Source organism: Benincasa hispida, chromosome 3, assembly GCF_027475165.1.
Source record: "Benincasa hispida cultivar pf3 chromosome 3, pf3_genome.v1.1, whole genome shotgun sequence".
Taxonomy (NCBI): domain Eukaryota; kingdom Viridiplantae; phylum Streptophyta; class Magnoliopsida; order Cucurbitales; family Cucurbitaceae; genus Benincasa; species Benincasa hispida.
In genome coordinates this window covers 11579437-11602219 of record NC_143480.1, presented here as the reverse complement: position 1 = coordinate 11602219, position 22783 = coordinate 11579437, and the positions used below count along the sequence as shown (strand labels likewise).

General features: G+C 33.8%; 1 protein-coding gene and 1 long non-coding RNA gene across 2 annotated transcripts; one reads left to right on the top strand and one right to left on the bottom strand.

Annotated features, from left to right (window-relative positions):
• Positions 1-1751: 1751 nt before the first annotated feature.
• LOC120072922 (receptor-interacting protein) lies at positions 1752-5666 on the top strand. Its single transcript, XM_039025459.2, has 3 exons — positions 1752-2133; positions 2233-2401; positions 4834-5666. Exons 1-2 carry the CDS (start codon positions 1858-1860, stop codon positions 2398-2400), a joined length of 444 nt encoding a protein of 147 aa, XP_038881387.2. The 5' UTR covers positions 1752-1857; the 3' UTR covers position 2401; positions 4834-5666.
• An 11076-nt stretch (positions 5667-16742) lies between these two features.
• On the bottom strand, positions 16743-17963 carry LOC150037020 (uncharacterized). The gene is made up of 2 exons (XR_016528567.1): positions 17669-17963; positions 16743-17328 (listed from the first exon to the last, which is right to left on the bottom strand). It is a non-coding gene; the product is annotated as an uncharacterized LOC150037020 (long non-coding RNA).
• Between the last annotated feature and the right edge of the window lie 4820 nt (positions 17964-22783).

The following is a 22783-nucleotide window of genomic DNA, read 5'->3' as shown; positions in this document are numbered from 1 at the left end:
GATCCACACAAACTAGATCTCAAACAGGTTATCTATTCACATGTAGAGAAACTATTGTATCGTGGTGGTTAGTGAAACAAACCATAACCACTGTTTCCTCAAATCAGGAATTCTGAATTTGTATGATTAAGATCGATGAATTTTGGTTTTTGTAAGACACATGTAGATTGGTAAAAATTTCATGAATTTTAGAGAAAGTGAAGATTTTTTGAATTTCCTATTTTCTAGAATTTTCTTTATCTATTCCAAATTTAGTTATTTAATTATTTTATTTTTTTATATATTATTTTCATACTATATTTTTTCGATATTCGTATTCTTGATGCGGCTGCGATAAATTGATGCGGCAACTTTTATTAATTTTTATCTTAATTTAAGTTTATGTGGCATTCTTTTTTATTTTTGTCTTCCTCTCGCCTTCTCCTCGTTTCTCCATTCCTCTTCCTCCGTCTCCTCTCCTTCTTATTCCAAACTTCTAGCAGGTTCAGCGTCGTCGCCACCATTGGGATTATAACGTTGTGCCCATTACTAAATCTTCTAAAAGAAAGAAAACTATCAGATCTGTAGTGATGCAAAGTGAAGGGAGGTATGTTCTGCCGTAGCCACCGTCAGCCGACCATTGTGATTACCGCTTAAGAGGAAGGAATGAAGAAATAGTTCCTCCTTGTTCAGATGTAGGACGAGCCTCTGAACGAAGACGTATCGGTCAACAATTCCATATTGAATCAGATTGTATTAGGGTTCGTAGGTTTTCGTTGAAATTGAAGAAAAAAGTTTTAGATTGTAATTTATGTTGATGAGAATTATTATTGATAAATAAGTTTGGGGGTTCTCTTAAATTGCAAACATGATATCAGACTGACACTGTGACTTCTTTGGATTCAGTTTCGCTTGTGCTTGAACTTCTCAGGGGAAACCTGATGAGAATTTGTGAAATTTTGAATGAGATTACAATTTTGGCTTCATATTTCATTGACCTGAATTTATGAGTTGTTGCTTTACCCAATCTTACTGTGGCATTGAGATTTTCCGGCCGCCACATCCATTGTGGTAGCACCACCAATTTGTCTTCGGCCTTGTTTCCCCTTCACTATTAGGGTTGGTTGGGTTAGATTGCGTTGACTTGGGTTGAAAGACATTTTAGACCCAACCCAATTATTTGGATTATAGATTTCTTCAACTCAAATAACTTTTATTAAAAAATGAAGGGTTGAGTTGGTTCGAGTTAATCAGATCATTTGTTTAAAATTTTGTTGTAAAAGTCTTATTTAATTATTTTCATATATTGAATTAAGATTAACAACTCAATTTTGAAAATTTTTAGAAATTATTTTAAGAGTTTTTGAAGAATAAATTACTAAAAAAATATTAAAATTAAATAAAATTAAAATCAATATATGTATAAATAATTGTATTATATGTAATAAAAAATATATTTTAAAGTTAATAATAAATTTGGATTGGTTCAAGTTGGGTCGGATTTTTTTAAATACCTAATTCATTAAAAGGAAATGAAAGCGTCACATTTTTAGCCAACTAATTAAAAATTTGCTACATCACCCAAAGTTAATTATTTAATTAATTCCACATCATCTTTTTAACGGTCAAACATCTCTAAGAACCATTTAAAACATTTTTTAAACTTCACTATCCATTTTAAAGGATCAAATAGATACTAACCTAAACTTTAGGAATAAAAAATGTATTTTACCTTATCATTTATACCCTTCTCCATCTCCCACCACATAAAATCAAGCAACATGCCAATAAAACCGATAAGCCTTCCTCAGCGTCATCTTCCTTCAATCAGCTCTCACAACCAACACTCCTTTCTTTCACTTCAACAACTAACAAGAAATGATCTCACTCAAACCCTCCACTCACCACAACGGATCCTCATTCCACTACAATTCTTCAAATCTTCAACAAAATTTCATTCCAACAATCATTAGAATTAAGCCGAATTTCGCACCTCCATTCCACACCAAAACAACAACCTTCAGAACCCAAGCCGAACAGGCCGGATCATCAGGGAACGGCGCTCAAAGACGGACTTTCTTGACCATCGAAGAAGCCGGCCTCGTAGAAGTATCCGGCCTCAGCACTCACGAACGATTTCTCTGCCGTTTAACCGTATAATCTCTGTTTCTCTGTTTTGGTCTTTTTGAACATATATATTGCGTTCCTTAATTATTATTATTATTATTGAAGCTGTTGTTTGTGTTTGTTTAGATATCGTCTCTGAATTTACTGAGAGTGATAGCGGAGGAAGAGAAATGTTCGATTGAAGAGTTGAATGCGGGCAGATTATGCGACTGGTTTCTTAAGGATAAGTTGAAAAGAGAGCAGAATTTGGATTCTGCTGTTCTTCAATGGGACGATTCTGACCCTCTCTTCTGAGGTTTTTCTTCTACCACTCCTATCCCAGCATTCAGGACAGATTGTTACTCATATTTTCATTAAAATTAAGAGAGAATTTCGAATTTTCTTTTTCTTTTCATTTAGGGACAAGCTCAATCATACAAAAATAAGGTTAACAATGCTCTATTAAGCTCAAATTAACTGTTAATTTATTAATTTATTGTTATTTTAGTATGCACCTTTCGTCATTCAAATCATGATGAAATGACTCTTAGTGTTTTAATTTTAAGACCGACTTATAAAAAATAACTTTAGATTTTGAAGTTGGTTTAAGTAATACCCATTACTTCTAATGTATATATTAAAACAATATCCTTATCGTTATTTTTATTGTTACCTCTCTTCATTTATAAATTGATTAATTTCGATCAACTAGCTAATCCCAGTCAAATTGGGGGAATCGCATGAATCTTTGTTTTTTATTTTTATTTTTTTAATTTTTTATGATAAAATAAATATTATTACACCATTATCTGAAACGAGTTTGGGTTATTTGGCTATAGTGTTAAACAATTTAACTTCAAATAGTAATACTGTTGAAGTTTGTACATTTATCGAGAAAATTTATCTTCATACTTATCGAAAAACTTTATCTTAGGATTTTGTATCCCAAACACAGACTTCCTAACGGTAAACTTATTGACTTCATTCACGGGGCGAAACGCCCTCTAGGATTTATATAAATACATACATACACCTCTACATATAATTCAACTTAATTTCTAATTTTAATTAAATGATATATTGGAGTATTGTTTGTAATATGTACCAACAATTGGAGCATTATTCTCTTGAAAAAAAGGTTGATGAATATTATTTTTAAGAAGGATTTGAACTACAAACTTTTTTATGGTTAAGACATATTTTATATCAAATCGATGGTGAATCCAGGATTTTGTATAGGGGGCACAAGATCATGTGTATATAATTTTAGTTACATCGATAAAATATTCAAACCATATAATATTGTCAAAGCAAGCATAGCTTACTGACATACAAATAATGGTAGATCCAAAATTTCATATTAAGGGATACAACTTTATATAAGCTAAAAAATTTAGCTCATTAACTTCTAAATTTGTGTCATATAAAGTTCTTAAACTTAAAAAAATATATACTAGATCACTGACATCTCGATTTATGTGTCTAATACGTAGAACCATACATTTAAAAAATCTATATAATATAATTATTGGCTACAAAATCCAAAATTTGAGATTCAATTAGAAACAAAATTTCATATATATATTTTTTAATCTAATACAATGATTAATTTTTAAGCATTTTCAATATTTTATAAGATTTTTAGATACTAAACTGAAAATTTATATATCTATTAGACATTTTTTAGGGACTTATTAGAGTTAAAATTGAAAGTTTAGATATTTATTAGTCATAATTTTAAAAATTAAAGCACTCCAATAATTTTTACCTGCTTCGATATTTTTTTCCTAACACATTCATTTTTGTTGCCATATGCATATTTATCTTGACGAAAATTTAATGTGTCGGCCAATATAGAGCAACATGCATATTTTTTTAAAAAAATTATGCCGACAAAAATTAAAACTTATCCGGACAAAATATTGTGTGCAAAAAAAGTCATTAAAAAAACTCACTTCTTCTTTCCCCCCAAAAATTTTCCTTTCTTTTCCCCCCTACTCTTCCTTTCCATGTTATTTTCCCTTCCCCCTCCATTTTTTTACACAAACAACCACCACTCCAATGCCGAACGCCAATGCACGCTACCTCCGCACACCATTGCACACTACCGTCACACATTACCGTCGCACGCACTAGTTGGTTCTTCTTCTCTTTGCTTTTTTCTAATAAATGTTATTCATAGGTTGTGTTTTTGTTATTATTATGATAAGGTATTTTGTTTCATATTGGAATTAGGATATTCATTTGTTTATGAATGAAATTGTTCTCTTATCTTTGGTTTGTATATGGATGGATATAATGAAAGATGAATTATTTGTGTATTTTGGTTTTAATTTTGTACATGAGATTCATTTGTTAATATTGAAGTATAATCTTTTCTTTTTATGGATATAGTATGTTTTAAGTTTTAAAATGGAATTGCTAAGGATATTTAAAGAAAATTAACTAAATTTCATACTTTTTACTTGCTAGTGTTAAATCATCGATTAACCCAAAAAAAACTTAAGTTAATAGGTAAACGTAAATTTAATATCATATCATCTAAAAAAACTCTAGTAAAGAATCATTTTGTTTGGTTGATTAAAAAGTTTGTGAGGAAAAATGAAAACTTTGAAAAAAAAAAAATTAGAAAATAGAGAACATTTGACCATTTAGCTTCATTTATTTAGCTTTTATCAATAAAGATTCACAATGATAAATATTTTATCCTTTTTCCTTACTGATGTTCTCGTTACATGCTTGATGCAGATCGACCCTTCTGTAAAGTAAGAAGGGACACTAGAAATGTAGTGATTTCTCTATTGTTCTCATCATAAAGGCCAAAACATAGATATATGGAATATCTCCTTCATATAGCCAAAACTTAGACATGCTTTATTCATTTGGTTCAATGATGAATAAGGATTGGATTAAGCTTAGAGATAGATTCTCAGGAGAGTACATTGACAGAGTTGCACAATCCATGGAATTGACAAATTTTCATGTAAATGGAGTGGGGAAAACGAGATGCCCGTGTAAAAATTGTCAGAATTCAATGTCTCAGACATTAGATGGAGTATAACGACATTTATTTTCTAATGGAATATCTCCTTCATATAGTCAATGGATTTATCATGGAGAATCGGTAAATTTAGCTCAATTTCAAAAAGTCAGGACTTCTTTAGCTCCTTCAACGGATGATGGATTAAGGGAAGAACCTACTACACACAATGAAGATAATGAGTTGTTCAATCTTTTAAATGATTTGCAAGGACCGATGAGAGAAGGTGCATATGATGAAGATGAAGAAAACTTTGGAGATGAAATGCTTGAGAGCATCGAACAAAGGGATACTTCAAACATTTTTTAGGAGTTGATGGATGAAGCACGTAACCCGTTGTACCCTAGTTGTACAAAATTTTTCTCATTGAACTTCTTGTTGAGATTGATACATATTAAGGTTCTCAATAATTGGAGTAACAAATCCTTTGATATGTTACTAGATTTGTTGAAAGATGTCTTTTCAACTGATGCATGTATATGTAGTTCTTTTTATGAAGCAAAGAGAAAGTTATGTGACCTAGGACTAGGATATGATTCTATTCATGCTTGCAAGTACGACTGCATTTTATTTTGGAAAAGATATTTTAATTATCAAAGTTGTCCAGTGTGCGGGTGTGCAGTAAGTCTCGATGCAAAATAAAGGATGGCAAGAATAAGAAAATCCAAATAAAATTTTACGTCATTTTCCATTAACACCAAGGTTGAAACGATTGTTTTCATCGAAACACATTACTTCTGAGATGCGATGACATAAGGATAAACGAGTTGAAACCCATGGTGTGTTGTGAGATCCAACTGATGCTGAAGAGTGGAAATGTTTTGATAGAGAGTTTTCTAAATTTGCTTCAGCCCCAAGGAATGTTCAGTTAGCCTTAGCTTCGGATGGATTTAATCCATTTGAGAATATGAGTACTGCATATAGCATGTGGTCCGTGATGCTCGTTCCTTACAATTTGCCACCATGGAAGTACATGAAGGAATCTAATTTTTCCATGTCTTTACTTATACCAGGACCAAAGTTTCCTGGAAAAGAAATTGATGTCTATTTGTTGGGTTTTATATCCTAAAACTCGTTGTTTGTAAACAATAAAACTTATTATGAAAATTCAATAAATTATTATTGAATATATGAATTGCTTATTTCATTTTAGAAATAAATCCAATAAACTAAAAGGTCCATGACTATTACATGAATACTTGAACTTTATGTGGAGACATAAAAGTGGATTAGGTTCGAGTAAATAGTCAAAATGGTCTATAGTATATAAATAAGGTTGGGTTCCTTATTTTGGTAATAATATAGGATCCAGCCCACTTTGTAGTTGTTACAAGGAGTTGTAAAGTGCTACAGATGATGTGATCCTAATTCGTACATGTTATGACATGATGAGTGGGGGCATCCTGTGCAAATCGGTTTGTACAAGATTAGACCACGAAATAAGTCACTCTTACTTTATAACGTTGTTTACTGTTTAAGACTGACTATTTCAAAGCGATGACCTAGGTAACTTGACCTTAATCCTGAGCTACTATGAACTTTCTTTTATTCGGGATCATCCTTAGATTTGCATAGGTGAGGGTTGGCTCAACAACGCCGACTCAATAAACCTCCATTTCAGGGGTAAGGTCGGATAGATAGCTGGGGACATATGGTACAAGATAGAATTCACTCTTACCCACTTTTCGGGATAGTAGAGAGGTTGTTCCCTTAAGTGTAGACTCTGGATCTTGAACAAGGGGTCCCACCCTCTTACTGGTCCGAGAGGGACTCGGTTTGTTGATCAGATCCCAAACCAATTGTTCATTAGAGGATCAATGGGACTTAAGAAATAAGAGGTAATCTCAGGGGTAAAATAGTCATTTGACCCAACCGTTATTACAAACAACCTGTGAATGGTTAACTTACTAATCATGGATATATTGAGTGGACATAATATATCTACAGTGAGAGGAGTGCAACTCTATGCACTCTAGGCTTTAGTGGAGTGACTCAGAAGTTAACGAATGGGGGTTAATTCGGTGTAAAAAGTTTAACCAATTAATCTCGGGTCGTTGGAGCCCATGATCTATAGGTCCACGAGGTCTCCTACTAGCTCGTAAATGGATTAGCCTTAGAGTAGTGTGATAAGTTAATTTGAAACGTTCAAATTAGAATTAAGGGAATTAGTAATTATATGTGATATTATTATGCATTTAATTTTGGAATTAAATGAAATTGGAGAATCAATTAATATTTAAATATGATTAAAATATTAAATTCATGAATAGGGATTCATGATGGTGGAATTAGTGTTAAATTAATTTAATATTTGATATTAAACTAATTAGAATTAATTAAATTATTAAATTATTTAATTATTATTAATTTTATTAGAAAATTAATTAATGAATTAATTTTGTAAAATTAATAAAGTTTTCAATTTTGAAAACAAAATTTGATTTTGGAAATCGATTTGTAAAACAAAATTGAAAAGATGGAAAATGGAAAAAGTGAGATTTCTCAATTTCCATTCCAACTTGCTCACTCATTTTCCACCATTTTCTTGAGTCAAATTTCCAAGCATGAGCTGCTCTTCATGCAGCAATCTTCTTTGCATGATACTCTTGCAATATATAAAGAAAATTGAAGTGGAAATGGGTATGCAACTGATGCACTTGATAAGGTTTTGTTGAAAAACTTGAGGTTGAAGAAGGTCTTCTTCCATGGTGCAGCAGCGATCCTCTTCTCCAATTTTCCTTTATTCAAGCTTATTTTGAGTCTCACAACTCAATCTAAGGCACCAAGAGAATAGTAAGGAAAGGCCTTGAGGTGGTTCACAAGCAAAATTTGGAGGAGATTTGCAACTGAAATCGAGATTCAAGTGGTTCTACAAAAGTATGTCATGAAACCCTCTTATTAGTTTATGAGCATGTTTAATTTAAAGTCAAAATTAATGAATTAGAATGCCTATTGATCTATTGCTTCCGCTGCACGTTCTCTGGTTCTAACACTATTTACAACCACTTATTGAAGAGCTGAAAGAGTTATGGAACAATGGTGTGTGCACTTGCGATTGCATGAGTGGGGGGTACTTTTAGTTACATGCATGTTTGTTGTAGACCATAATGAATTTCCTGCATATGGGGACTTTTCAGGATGGAGTACCAAAGGTTATCAAGCATGCCTCATTTGTAACAAGATAGTTCATCGTTTAAGATAAGAGGAAAAATCTCTTTCTTGGGTCATCGATGTTATCTTTCAGATACCCACAATTGGCGTAAGAGTAAGCCACATGATGGTAAATTGGAGCGTAGACCTCCACCCATTGTAATGAATGGAGATGAGATCCTAGAATGCACTAAAATTTTTAGTATTAAGTAAGCATCCATCCAAACGAGATAAGAAAAGAAAAATGACTATTAATTGGACAAACAAAAGTATATTTTTTGAGCTCCCATACGGGTCTAAACTAATGTTGCAACATAAGTTAGATGTCATGCATATTAAAAAAAAAACATATGTGATAGCTTGCTTAGGACTTTGATGAATATTGAAGGAAAAACGAAAGACACGAAAAATGCTCATTTGGACCTTGAATATTTGAATATACGAAAGGACTTACACTTACAAAAAGAATTATCTAAATTTGTAAAACCACATGTGACATATATTTTTACTACAAATGAGAAGATAACTTTTTGTAATTTCTTGAAATAGTCAAGTTTCCTAATGGGTTTGTCTCAAATATATCACGATGTGTTAACGTGAATGATGGAAATTATGGGGATTAAAGACTCACGACTCTCATATTCTACTCCAGGGATTTATTCCTATTGGTGTTCGAGTATACTTTAAGAAAGGATGTGAATACACCTATTGTGGAGCTATGTAAGTTCTTTTCGTGATTTATGTGCAAAAGTAATATGTGTTGGAACATAAAGAACAACATGCACAACAGAAGCAAGGATCGATAATGTTCTAATTACATAAAACTAAGAATAAACATGCATAAAGGGTTAGAAAATACAACCTTTGTAGAATCTACCGCAATCTTCCTCTCCATGCTTGATCACCACCAATGGTAAATCCTTGCTATTCTTTGGTTGAAGAACACGATGGTGGGATCGTTTTGTTAGTGAAGACAAGGGAGTTTTACTCTAGAAAAGTAGAGAGTAAAAAGGTTTTGGTGGAAGAGTCAAGTGAAAAGTCAAAGAAGCATGAGTCTTTTTACATTTCAAAAACCAAACTATTTAAAGACAAATTACCTATTTTGCATGTCTTCCACTTCAAAATTCACTAGCATGTAATCTTTAGGTGTTAAGCTTTGGAAGTGCCGCTTCAAAGTCCACTTAGTTAGTGGGAAATTCCAACAATTGAATTTTTCCACTAACTAATTTTAATATATATATATATATATATATATATATATAATTATGATTCTTTTTTCTAAATTAGAAAATATATATATAAAAAAATTTAATATCACATATTAATTTTTTTTTTTGACACCTAACTTTGATTAATCACATTGATTAAGTTTTAAAAAAACACTTTCATGCTAATATTCGATAATACCCTCAAACATAATTGATTAATAAATTAATTATTTAGTTTTAAATTATATCTCATATAAAAAATTTTCCTTAAGCCCGAATTTGAACATTTCAAATTCTCACTTCACCTAATTCTTCAATTTTGTCCGTAGTGAGTTAGCAAGGAGACCTGATGGACCTACAGATCATGGGCTCCAATGATCCAAGACTAACCGGTCAAAGTCTTTAACTTAGTTAATCAACCTTCGTTAACTAACAGGACTGTTCACTTTAGCCTGTAGTTGCACTTTCCTCACTGTAGATATATTATGTGTCCATTTGATATAAATATGATAAGTAAGTCAACCCTTCACAGGTTGTTCGTAATAATGGTGGGTCAAAGGTTGTATTACCTCTAAGATTACATCTTGCTCCTGAAGTCCCACTGATCCTTTAATGAACAATTGGTTTGTGATTCAATCACTAAACTGAGTCCCTGAGCCAATGAGAAGGTGGGGCCCCTTGTTCAAGACTCGGAGTCAACACTTAAAGGAACAACCCCTCTACTATCTCTAAAAGCGGGTAGGAGTGAATTTCGTCTTGCACCCTATGTCCCTGGCTATCTACCTGGTTTTACCTCTGAAATGGAAGGCTTATTGAGTCGACACTGTTGAGCCAACCCTCACCCATGCAAATCTAAGGATAATCCTGAATAAACAAGAGTTCATAGTTAGCTCAGGATTAAGGTTATGTTACCTAAGTCATCACTTTGAAATAGTTAGTCTTAAACAGTAAACAACGTTGTAAAGTAAGAGTGACTTAATTCTTGGTCTGATCTTATGCAAACTCATTGCATAAGATGCCCCCACTCCTCATGTCAACACATGAACAAATCAGGATCAGTTCATTTATAGCACTTTACAACAAGTTGTAACAACTACAGAGTGGGTCGGATCCGATAGTGTGACCAGAATAAGGTACCCAACCTTATTCCTATACTATAGACCATTTTGGCTATTTACTGAACTTGATCCACTCTTATGTCTCCAAATAAAGTTCATGTATTCATATAATAGCCATGGATCTTTAGTTTATTGGATTTAGACTTTACAAGTGCAATTCATATATTCAATAACAGTTTTATTGAATAAACATCATTAACATCTTTATTGATAATAGAATATGTTTAACATGACAAACTTCGAGTTTTAGGACATACAACCCAACAAAATCCCACTTGGACTAAAACTCCAGTGGATTTTACATATATATACAAATATATATACAATATTGAGTAATTAAAGAATAAAAACAATAAACTAAGGCATAAGATACCCATTACTTCTCCCACTTGCCTTAGTTCTATCTATTTCATAGTCCTATTCCCACTAGGTGACCCTTAAACACTTTAGCCGAGAGGGCCTTTGTAAATGGATCGGCCAAGTTATGTTTAAAGGCAATCAGCGTGACAATCATGTCTCCTCGGTATATGATCTCCCTGATGAGATGGTACTTACGCTCGATGTGTTTTCCGTTCTTATGGCTTCTAGGTTCCTTTGAATTAGCAACTGCACCACTATTATCACAATAAAGAGTAATAGACATATGAATATTTGGAACAACTTCCAAATCGGTCAAGAACTTTTTGAGCCTAGTAGTTACATACTCAGCTTCCATGATGGAGTCAGCAATATAACTTTGCTTGATACTCCTCCACACTATAGCTCCTCGTTCAGAGTGAATACTGACCCCAAAGAAGATTTCCTAACATCTATAGAATCAATATATCCAGTAAGGATAGGATCCTTAGCACTATACACGAGCATATAGTCTCTCGTTCTCCGAAGATACATGAGGATGTTTTTAACGACAGTTCAATTATCATATCCAGGATTGGACTGATATCCGCTGACAATTCCAACTGCATAGCATATGTCGAGACGAGTACACAACATGGCATACATTAAACTCCCTACTACTGCTGCATATGGAATTCATTTCATAACTTCAACCTCTTGAGGTGTCTTAGGACACTACTCCTTAGACAGATGAATTCCATGCCTAAAAGGTAACATACATTTTTAGAATCTTACATTTTATATCGAAAAAACATCTTGTCTATATATGATGGCTGAGACAAAACTTTCATTCTGTTCTTGCAATTTCGAACGATTCAGATCCCAAGAACATACTATACTTCTCCCAAATCCTTCATTTTGAATTGTGTGGCTAGCCATGTCTTAATGTCAGCAAGAAATTCTACTTTATTCCTAATAAGTAGAATATCATCAACATATAGAACCAGAAAAGCTACAGTATTGTTGACAATCTTCTTTTAAACACAAGGTTCGTCAATATTCTGTTCAAGGCCATGATATTTGATTGCATGTTCCAGGATCGAGATGTTTGTTTTAGCCCATAAATAGATCTATTAAGCTTGCAAATCTTTTGCTCTTGACCCTGTGCAATAAACCCCCTGGTTGAGACAAAAGTTGTCTTGACATCCATTTTTCATATTTCATAAGCATAAAAAGTGGCAATGGACAAAAGTATCCTGATAGACTTGATCATGACAACCGAGAGAAGGTTTCTTTATAAACCACCCTCTCTATTTGGGAAAAACCTTTTTCCACGAGTCTAGCTTTGTAGGTTTATACCTCACCAGCTTGGTCTCGTTTTCTCTTGTAGATTCGTTTGTAACCAATGGGTTTTATCCCTTTTGATTGATCTACAAGATCCTAGACTGAATTGAAGTACATTGACTCCATTTCGAGGTCCATGGCTTTTATCCACTGGTCTTTATCCATATCACCCATTGCTTATTTAAAAGTCATGGATTCTCTAAGCCATCATCAAATATGACGACCTGAGTTTCAGATAAACCCATGTACTGGTCAGGGATTTGCACAACCCTCCTATTACATCGAGGTATTCTCAACTCTTGAGAAGGATGTGAAGTACCAGTTCCATCAACAACTCTTGTTGAAGAACCTGCTCGATCAACAACTCTGGTTATCTATCTATAGTTTCTCTAGTTATCTCACTTAATACTAGCTTACTGCGAGGTTGGTGATTTTTAATGTGGTCTTTCTCTAGGAATGTTGCATTTGTCGACACAAATACTTTATCTTTACGAAGATCATAAAAATAACCCTCTTTTGTCTCTTTGGGATAACCTACAAATAGGCATACCTCTGAATGGCGTTCCAGCTTCTTTGGGTTTTGTAGCAACACATGTGGTGGACAGTCTCAAATCCTGAAGTGACGTAAACTAACTTTACGTCCTCTCCATAACACATAAGGTTTTTCTGAAATACTTTTCGAGGGAACCATGTTCAATATATACATCGCAGTCCCTACTGCGTGACCCAAAAAGAACTTGGCAACTGAGCATAACTCATCATAGAACGAACTATGTCTAACAGGGTTCTATTTCTCATTTTTGCAACACCATTTTGTTGAGGTATGCCAGGTACCGTGAGTTGCGACTGAATTCTGTGTTCTATAAAATAGTCCTGGAATTTTAAGTCCATGTACTCATCACCTCGATCTGATCGAAGTGTTTTAATCTTTTTACCTAATTGGTTCTCAACGTTTTCCTTATATTCCTCGAACTTTTCAAGTGTATCGTACTTATGATGCATTAGGTAAATGTAGCCATACCTTAAATAATCATCGATGAAGCTGATGAAATATTCATACCCTCCCCTCGCCTTCACATTCATCGGACTACAAAGGTATGAATGTACCAGTTCTGAGAGTTCTTTGGCTCTAAGACCTTTTCCAGTAAAAGATATTTTGGTCATCTTACCCTCATGACAAGATTCACATGGCAGTAAAGAGCTATCTTCTAACTGGTTTAGAAGTCCACTCTTAACCAATCTCCCAATCCTATTGAGATTAATGTGACCTAATCTTAGGTGCCAAAGATAGGCATTTAGAGAAATTTTTCATTTCTTATTTTGAGTTTCAGTTGTTTTAAACATCTCTATATAACACGTATAATTTATTCTCTAGATTTGTATAACGTACTATATTACCTTTTGAGATAATGAACATTTCGTTATATTCAAAAGAAACTTTGTAATTTTGTTCTAGCAAACATGAGATAGAAATTAAATTCCTTTTCATAGAAGGAATGTAATAAACATTTTAAAGTAAAATGTGTCTATCTCCAATAAATAACTTTATATCTCCCACTGCTTTAGTCGAAACAACCTCCCTGGTTCCTACCTTAAAGGTTGCTTCGCCTTCCGTGAGTTGTCTCCAAGTACTAGTTTCCTGAGCAAAAGTACAAATATGATTAACTGCTTCTAGATCCATTATCCAAGTTAACTTATCATTTTACACAAAGCATGTCTCAATGATAAGTAAATCATATTTACTTTGTTGTGCTTTATGGTCAGTAGCAGAATTTGGAGATAGAGGACATTCCTCTGTTAAAACATAGTCTAAATCATCAACTGCTAGTATATTCGATTTCCATGTTAATTTACCGTTAAAAGTATCGGAAGCGAGTAAATTTGAAGATTTCGCCATGCTGAAATTATAAACAAATTCTAATTAGTGAATTGTGATATGTCTTGTAAAAGACTATCTCTTATATGTTAAAACCCTTAATTCTACCATATTTGTTTGCTTAAAATGTCTATTTTATAGGTAAAAGACAATCTCGACACTTTTAAAGCTATTTGGAGGAGTTTAGATCATAATGGAGTCAAATTAACCAAAAGAGATCAAAGGAAGTGGAGAAAAGAAGGAAGAAAATATGAAGATATGCAGATTTTTTGCCATCTTACATCTTTTATGCATCATTAAAAGCATATTTTTGCTGTCTGTCATTAAAAGCTGGAAGCAGTAGTTATAAAACAAGGCAGCATCACAACGCTACCCTCAGCATCACGACGCTCTGGAGAATGACGGAACGTGCGCACGCCTTGCATTGCCAAGCGTCGAGGGCAGCGTTGCAATGCTGCCTCAGCGTCGTAATGCTACCCTACGAACTATGAATACGTTTTCTTTCATTTTTGCAAGGGGAGGAAGAAATTCCATATTCTTCATAAGATTTGTCTATGAATCTGTGAAGTTTAGATTGAATCTTGATTCTAGTTTTCAAGGGTTCTTGCAATTCTTTTGAGTTTTCTCTTTTTCCTTATGAATTGCAATCTGAATATGTTGCTTTCAATGTGTTTGATGGAATGTCTAGCCAAGATCTACAAGAGGCAATAGTAATTGTGTATTTGATGGCTATTCCTAGGATGCATTAATTACTAGATTTGGAGAAAACTTGGTTAATTGAGTAAGTTATCTTAACAATTAATCAACAAAATTGAACCTAGAACCTAATGTGCATGTTTTCTATTCTATATGGCCGCTATCGAACCCAATAGAAATAGGAGCATGTAGGTTGATTAGGGTTTGGCCTATCCAGCCTTAATAAATGTTTAGGACGCTCTCTTGACTAGGTTATTGCTAGTTGTTGATCTTTGTAGAAGCTAGCTTAATCGAGTTGAGTGAGTAGTTACAAGCATAATCCAATTGCCAATTAACTTTTAGAATTCGATGATAAGAATTGCATTGAACGTCTAACTTGAACTAAAAGCAAGATTATCCCTCACTTGTTTACATCATCTTTTGTCGTTTGATTTTTAGTATTTTATCAAATTCATCAAACCCCCGTTTTATTACTTTAATCATCAAAGGTAGTTAAGAAAGGATTAGAATTAAAACCTTCCCTGAGGATCGACCTCTTACTTCCGCTTTAACTACAAACTAGTTTTAGTAGATGTATGAGATTTATAAATATTGTTTGTTTCGAGCTAGGTAGAATTAATGACAAATTGCTTCTAAATCTAATCAAATTTTAAAAAAGTAATAATGTATCCAAATTTCATTATTTTATTTGCAACGATACTATAGTGAGTCAGAATAAGTGCTACCAAGGAGTAGTCAAATACTCCTTCACTAAAGCAAGATATTCTTGACCAAATACTATCTTCAGAAGAACTCATATTTCGATAGTCATTTAGCTATCGTTTTCGGTCAAGAACTTACTAACACTTAGTAATTTTGTATGTGTAACCCTCCATTTTCAGATCTTAGAGATTAGCGGCCTCAATGATGCTACCGAATTTAAGAGTTAAGTTGGGAAACGACCTAAGAAATTCTATCCATTTATGGAGTTTGAGTTATTCTGAATCATATATTATAACCCTCCGAGGGGATAGTCATAATTAGCGACTAGTTAATGCCAACTTAAAGATGACAAGCAAGTGCAACATAGGAATCTCAGATTCCAAACAAATGGAAGAGAAAGCAGGACACGTTAACACACATCTTTCACCCACTTACTATGAACTACTTCCCCTATTCACTTTGCTATTGACCCATGCAAACACTTTTCGAATGAAGGTCACTTCTAGGGTGACATGAAGCTTTGTGTGGATCTCATGGTGTGAACTCTTAGGAATGTGAAAGCTAAGAACAACATATCCCACATGTTATTAATCTCCCACTTAAGTGTTCTATTTAGTTTTGGGTAAATGTTTACTTAGGAATGTTCTGGCTAATTTTAAATAACCTAAGTCTAAGTGATTTTTCTTAGTATAACTCTTATACCGGGATTAACCTATGATGTCTAGGTGATAAACCAATTTTATTACCTTACACCACTCACGCATGCTCATGAAACTGGGGTTATTGACTTAGACGCCAATTTAATATGCAGGTAGGAGGCGTTCCATAAACTGTCAACTTAAGTATCCCCAACCTTAGACAAGATCTCCCCGGGTAAATAAACAACTCTTGTTTTACACGTAATCGACCTATTCTAACTCTTAAAAAGTCGATTGAATTGCACCGGTTAACCCTAGGCGAGCATGCATCTTATCTTTGTCATAGATTTTAAAAGTCTAGGTTATTTTATAACAATTATAAAATAAATGATAACAATTATAACCCTAGAACATTCATCTATAACACGTTTCCTTAAACAAACAAGCTTTAATATAACACATATATTAAAACTAAGCATGCATACTATATATATTATAACACTTATAATATATATCAAATACATTCAACATGCTTATCCTATGGTAGGGTTTTCAAAAAATATATATATATATATATATGACATACTTTATGCACACATAATAAAACAATATCATACATCACATGCATAATACTTTAAACAATACTAAAGTGGACCGATTTTGGCATTAAAAACAAAAAAACAACTAAATTATTACATAATTTAGCAAACATCTCTCTCAAACCGGCTTCAAACTCTTTGAACCAATCCGAACCGGCCAAAAACCATTCGAACCGGCTCAGAAACTCCAAAAACTAGGTTGAACCGGTTGAACCGGCTCAACCAAGTCAATTAGACTGGTCCAGACCATCTGGACCAGCCGGTCAACGCGTAAGGCGAAGTCAACAGACTGGAGCGCGCAGGTCGATGGGCACGAAGCGGGCGTGCGGGGCGGACGCGGAGGAGACTGACGTGCGTGGGAGTTCCACCGAGTCGGGTCGAGCGTGCGGATCGGAGCTCAAGCAGGACACGGAGAAGACAGCGAGCGCACGGGTGGGCCTGGTCGGGTTGTCGGGTCTGGAACAACAATTTCGGGTCTGGGAGCTAGCAAATGGTTCTGCACTGATTTCTTCTCCAAATTGATGTTGTCCTCTTTGCTGGAACCGAGCAATTACAGTCTAAGAATAACTCTAATGACTCTAGCAAATTTACAGACCCTTTACCACACATTAATACTCATAAAAATGTGAGAAATTACAAATCTTAACAAGAAATTAAAAGAAAACTAATGCCAAAACAGTAATATATCCACTTTAGCCCACAGTGCAATCAATAAATGAAAAAACACCCACCAATATACAAATTAACGTTATAAGCATTCTTTGATACCAATTGTTGGAACATAAAGAACAGTATGCACAGCAGAAGCAAGGATCGATAACGTTCTAAATACATAAAACTAAGAATAAGCATGCATAAAGGGTTAGAAAATACAACCTTTGTAGAATCCACCACAATCTTCCTCTCTGTGCTCGATCGACACCACCAACAGTAAGCCCTCGCTACTCTCCGGTTGAAGAACACAGTGGTGGAATCGTTTTGTTAGTGAAGACAAGGGAATTTCACTCTAGAAAAGTGGAAAGTAAAGAGATTTTGGTGGAAGAGTCAATTGAAAAGTCAAAGAAACATTAGTCTTTTTACATTTAAAAAACCAAACTATTTAAAGAAAAATTACATGCAAAATCCTATTTTGCATCTCTTCTACCTCAAAATCTATTAGCACGTAATCTTTAGGTGTCAAGCTTTGGAAATGCCACTTCAAAGTCCACTTAGTTAGTGGAAAAATCCAACAATTGGATTTTTCCACTAACTAATTTTAATATATATAAAAAAAATGTTATGAATTTTTTTTTATATAAAATAGAAAATATTAAAAAAACAAATTTAACATCATATATTAAATTGTTTTTGACACCTAACTTTGATTAATCACATTAATCAAGTTTTAAAAAAACACTTTCATGCTAATATTCAAGAATAATCTCAAATATAATTAATAATCAATAAATTATTTAATTGTAAATTATATCTCCTATAAAATACAATTTTCCCTTAAGCCCGAATTTGAATATTTCAAATTCTCACTTCACCTAGTTCTTCAATTTTTTCTGTAGTGAGCTAGCAAGGAGACCTGATGGACCTACAAATCATGGGCTCCAGCGATCCGAGACTAACCAGTCAAAGTCTTTAACCTAGTTAATCAATATTCGTTAATTAACATGACTGTCTACTATAGCCTATAGTTGCATTCCCCTCACTGTAGATATATTATGTGTCCATTTGATATAACCATGCTAAGTAAGTCAACCCTTCACAGGTTGTTCGTAATAATGGTTGGGTCAAAAGCTGTTTTACCTCCAAGATTACATCTTGCTCCTTAAGTCCCATTGATTCTCTAATGAACAATTGGTTTGTGATCCAATCACTAAATCGAGTCCCTCTCGGCTAATGAGAGGGTAAGGCCCATTGTTCAAGACCCAGAGTCAGCACTTAAGGGAACAACCTCTCCACTATCCTTAAAAGCAGGTAGGAGAGAATTCTGTCTTGCACCCTATGTCTCCAGCTGTCTACCCGGTCTTACCCATGAAATGGGAGACTTATTGAGCCGGTGCTATTGAGCCAACCCTCACCCATTCAAATCTAAGGATAATCCCGAATAATTTAGTTATTATTGCTTGCTTAGGATGCAAAAGTTGAACCATATCAATGTTGTTTAAATATTTATGTATGTGATGTATGTTATGTTTCTGCATATTGTATGCCATGTAGATTTAAAATCCCATCATAGGAAGCATGTTACATGCATTGAATATATGTTGTAAAGAGTTATAATATAGAATATGCATATGTAGGGTTTCTTTTGTTTAATATAAGTGTTATATTAAATGTTGAATACCTTTGTTGAATGTTATGGATGCAAAGCATGTCTAATTTTTATAAAGTTGTTATAAAATTAAATTAGATATTAAAATCCATAACAAAGATAAGTTGTATGCTCACGTAGGTTAAACACTTATTTTAAATAGTTAAAATAGGTCGTTACTTATAAATCACGATTACAAACTTAATCGGTATATAATTCTGTCTAAGGCTGGAGGTTTTTAAGTTGATGGTTTATGGAACTCCTCCTACCTGGGGATTATGGCTGAATAATTGAGCGTTATTAACCGATTTTATAAGCGTACGTGAGTGATGTGAGGTAATAAAACGGTTTATCACCTAGACATCATAGGTTAAATCCATTTATAAGCATTATACTTAGATAAACTATATAGACTTAGGGTTGTTTAATTAGTCGAAATAAACCCGAGTATAAATATAACCAAATAATAAGTAGAACACTTCACTGGGAGTTTAATAACATATATGATATGTTGTTAGAACGCTTCAGTGAGAATTTAATAACGTATATGATATGTTATTAGAACACTTCAATGGGAGATTAATAATATATATGATATGTTGTTTTTAGCTTTCACATTCCTAAGAGTTCCCATCAGGATTCATGCTTCGCTTTGTATCGATTATACCTCGACTGCTCCATTTGAAAAGTGTTTGCATGAATCAAGATCTAGATGAATAGAATAGGGGAAGTTGTTCACAGAAAAATCAAATACATGATGTTTTGATTTTAATTCTCACGTCCCTAAAGAGTTCACACCGTGAGGTCTATGCAACGCTTTATGTCAAGTATACCTCGATTGCTCCATTCAGAGAGTGTTTGTATGGGTCAAGATCAAGGTAAATAAGAAAAAGTTGTTCATTGTAAAATAAAATATGTGATATATTGATTTCAACTCTCACGTCTCTAGAAAGTTCACATCGTGAGGTCTATGCAACGCTTCATGTTGATTATACCTTGACTGCTCAATTCGGAAAGTATTTGTATGGGTTAAGATCAAGGTGAATGAGGGAAGTAATTCATAGTAAGTGGGTAAAAGATATTTGTCAACGTGTCCTGCGGTCTCTTCTGTTGGTTTGGACTGTGAGATTCCCATGTTGTGCCTACTGGTTTGCTTTAGGCGGCCCTTGCTAGTCATTTAATGACAGATATCCCCTTGGAGGGTTGTAACATAGGATTCGGAACAACTCAAACTCCAAAAATGGATAGGTAGGTCTATTCCCAACCTTGACTCTCCGATTCGGTAGCCTCATTGGGGGCGACCTCTGAAGTTTGAAAATGGAGGGTTACACTTACAAAATTACTAATTGTTAGTTATTTCTGACCGAAAACAGTAAATAAATGACTACAGGAATAAGAGTTATTCTGGAGATAGTATTTAGTTAAGAATGTCTTGCTTTAGTGAATGAGTATTTGACTGCCCCTCGGTAGCACTTATTCTGACTCACTATAGTATCGTTGCAAATAAATAATGATAATGGATACATTATTACTTTTTGCTAAAACTTGATTTGGATTTTGTTGTAATTTACTAATAAGAATTTGTTTAAAATTTTTAGCATGTCGAATTCTTCTGAAATACTGTTTTAGTTAATGGTGATAACAATTCAACATGCAAATTACTAGCAAATGTTGATTCAAAATAAGTTTTAACAGAAGATTGTCTTCTATCTCCCAACTCATCTAAAGTTTTGAACTATATAGATGAGAATGCGAAAATCGAACAACATAATAAATATGATTTATTTGTTATCGAAACATGCTTAGTGGAAAACAATAAAAAGACCTGGATAATAGATTTAGGTGCCGCTAATCATATCTGTATTTTCTCTTAGGAAATAAGTTCCTGGAGATAATTTACAGAAGGCGAAGCAACCTTTAAAGTAGGGACTGTGGAAGTTGTTTTAGCTAAAGTAGTGAGAGATATGAAGTTATTTATAGGAGATAAATACATTTTACTTGAAAATGTTTATTACATTCCTTCTATGAAAAGGAATTTAATATCTGTCTCATGTTTGCTGGAACAAAATTACACAATTTCTTTTAAAAAGAATGAAATGTTCATTATTTCAAAAGATATCAAAATTTGTTCTGCAAAATTAGAAAATAGCTTGTACATGTTAAAACCAATTGAGGTAAAAGTTGTTTTAAACATAGAGATGTTTAAAATAGCTGAGACTCAAAATAAGAAAAGGAAAGTTTCTCCTAATGCCTATTTTTAGCACTTGAGACTTGGTCACATAAATCTCAATAGGATTGAGAGATTGGTTAAGAACGGTAATCTAAATCAGTTAGAAAACAGTTCATTACCTCCATGTAAATTTTGTCTTGAGGGTAAAATGTCTAAAAGATCTTTTTCTGGAAAAGGTTTTAGAGCCAAAGAACCCTTCGAGCTAGTACATTCAGACCTTTGTGGTCCGATGAATGTTAAAGTTAGAGGAGGGTATGAATATTTCATCAGCTTCATTGATGATTATTCAAGGTATGACCATATTTATCTAATGCATCATAAGTCCGAAACACTTGAAAAGTTTAACGAATATAAGGCTGAGGTCGAGAACCGATTAGGTAAAAGACTTAAAACACTTCGATTAGATCGAGGGGGTGAGTATATGGACTTAAAATTCCAAGACTATTTGATAGAACATGGAATAAAGTCGTAACTTACAACACCTAACACACCTCGAGTTTACCGTACCTCCGGCCCTTCTATTACGCGATCGTAAGATTTTGTTACGTTTCACCAAATGGTGCGGTAGAAAGGAGAAATAGAACCTTGTTAGACATAGTTCGTTCTATGATGAGTTATGGTCAGTTACCAAGTTCTTTTTGGGGTTATGCAGTTCAGACTGCAGTATATATATTGAACATGGTTCTCTCGAAAAGTGTTTCTGAAACACCTTATGAGCTATGAAGAGGACGTAAAGGTAGTCTACGTCACTTCAGAATCTGGAGATGTCCAACACATATGTTGGTACAAAATCCTAAGAAACTCGAATGTCAATCAAAAGTTTGCCTATTTATAGGTTATCCTAAAGAGAAAAAAGGTGGTTTCTTTTATGATCCTCAGGAAGATAAGGTATTTGTATCGACAAATGCAACTTTTCTAGAGGAAGATCACATTAAAAATCATCAACCTCATAGTAGGCTAGTAATAGATAAAATGATCAAAGAAACGACAAATGCATCAACAAGAGTTGTTGATAGAGCAAGTCCATCAACAAGAGTTATTGATGGAACTATTATTTCACATCCTTCTCAATAGTTGAGAATGCCTCAACGTAGTGTGAGGGTTGTGCAACAGCCTGATCGGTATATGGATTTAACTAAAACTCAAGTCATCATATTAGATGATGGCTTAATGGATCCATTAACTTTCAAACGGCAATGGAATATGTGGATAAGAACCAGTGGATTAAAACCATGGACCTTGAAATGGAGTCAATGTACTTCAATTTATTCTGGGATCTTGTAGATCAACCAGAAGGGGTAAAGCCCATCGGTTGTAAGTGGATCTACAAGAGAAAATGAGACCAAGCTGGTGAGGTACAAACCTACAAAGCTAGGCTTGTGGCAAAAGGGTTTACCCAAAGGGAGGGGGTAGAATATGAAGAAACCTTCTATTCGGTTGCCATCTATTAGAATATTCT

What these genes read in the sequence shown, in the direction of transcription:
- LOC120072922 (XM_039025459.2), top strand. Translation starts at nt 1,858, where the DNA reads ATGATCTCACTCAAACCCTCCACTCACCACAACGGATCCTCATTCCAC. An exon ending in GATTTCTCTGCCGTTTAACC is followed by an intron (nt 2,134 to 2,232) that starts GTATAATCTCTG and finishes GTGTTTGTTTAG; the next exon opens with ATATCGTCTCTGAATTTACT.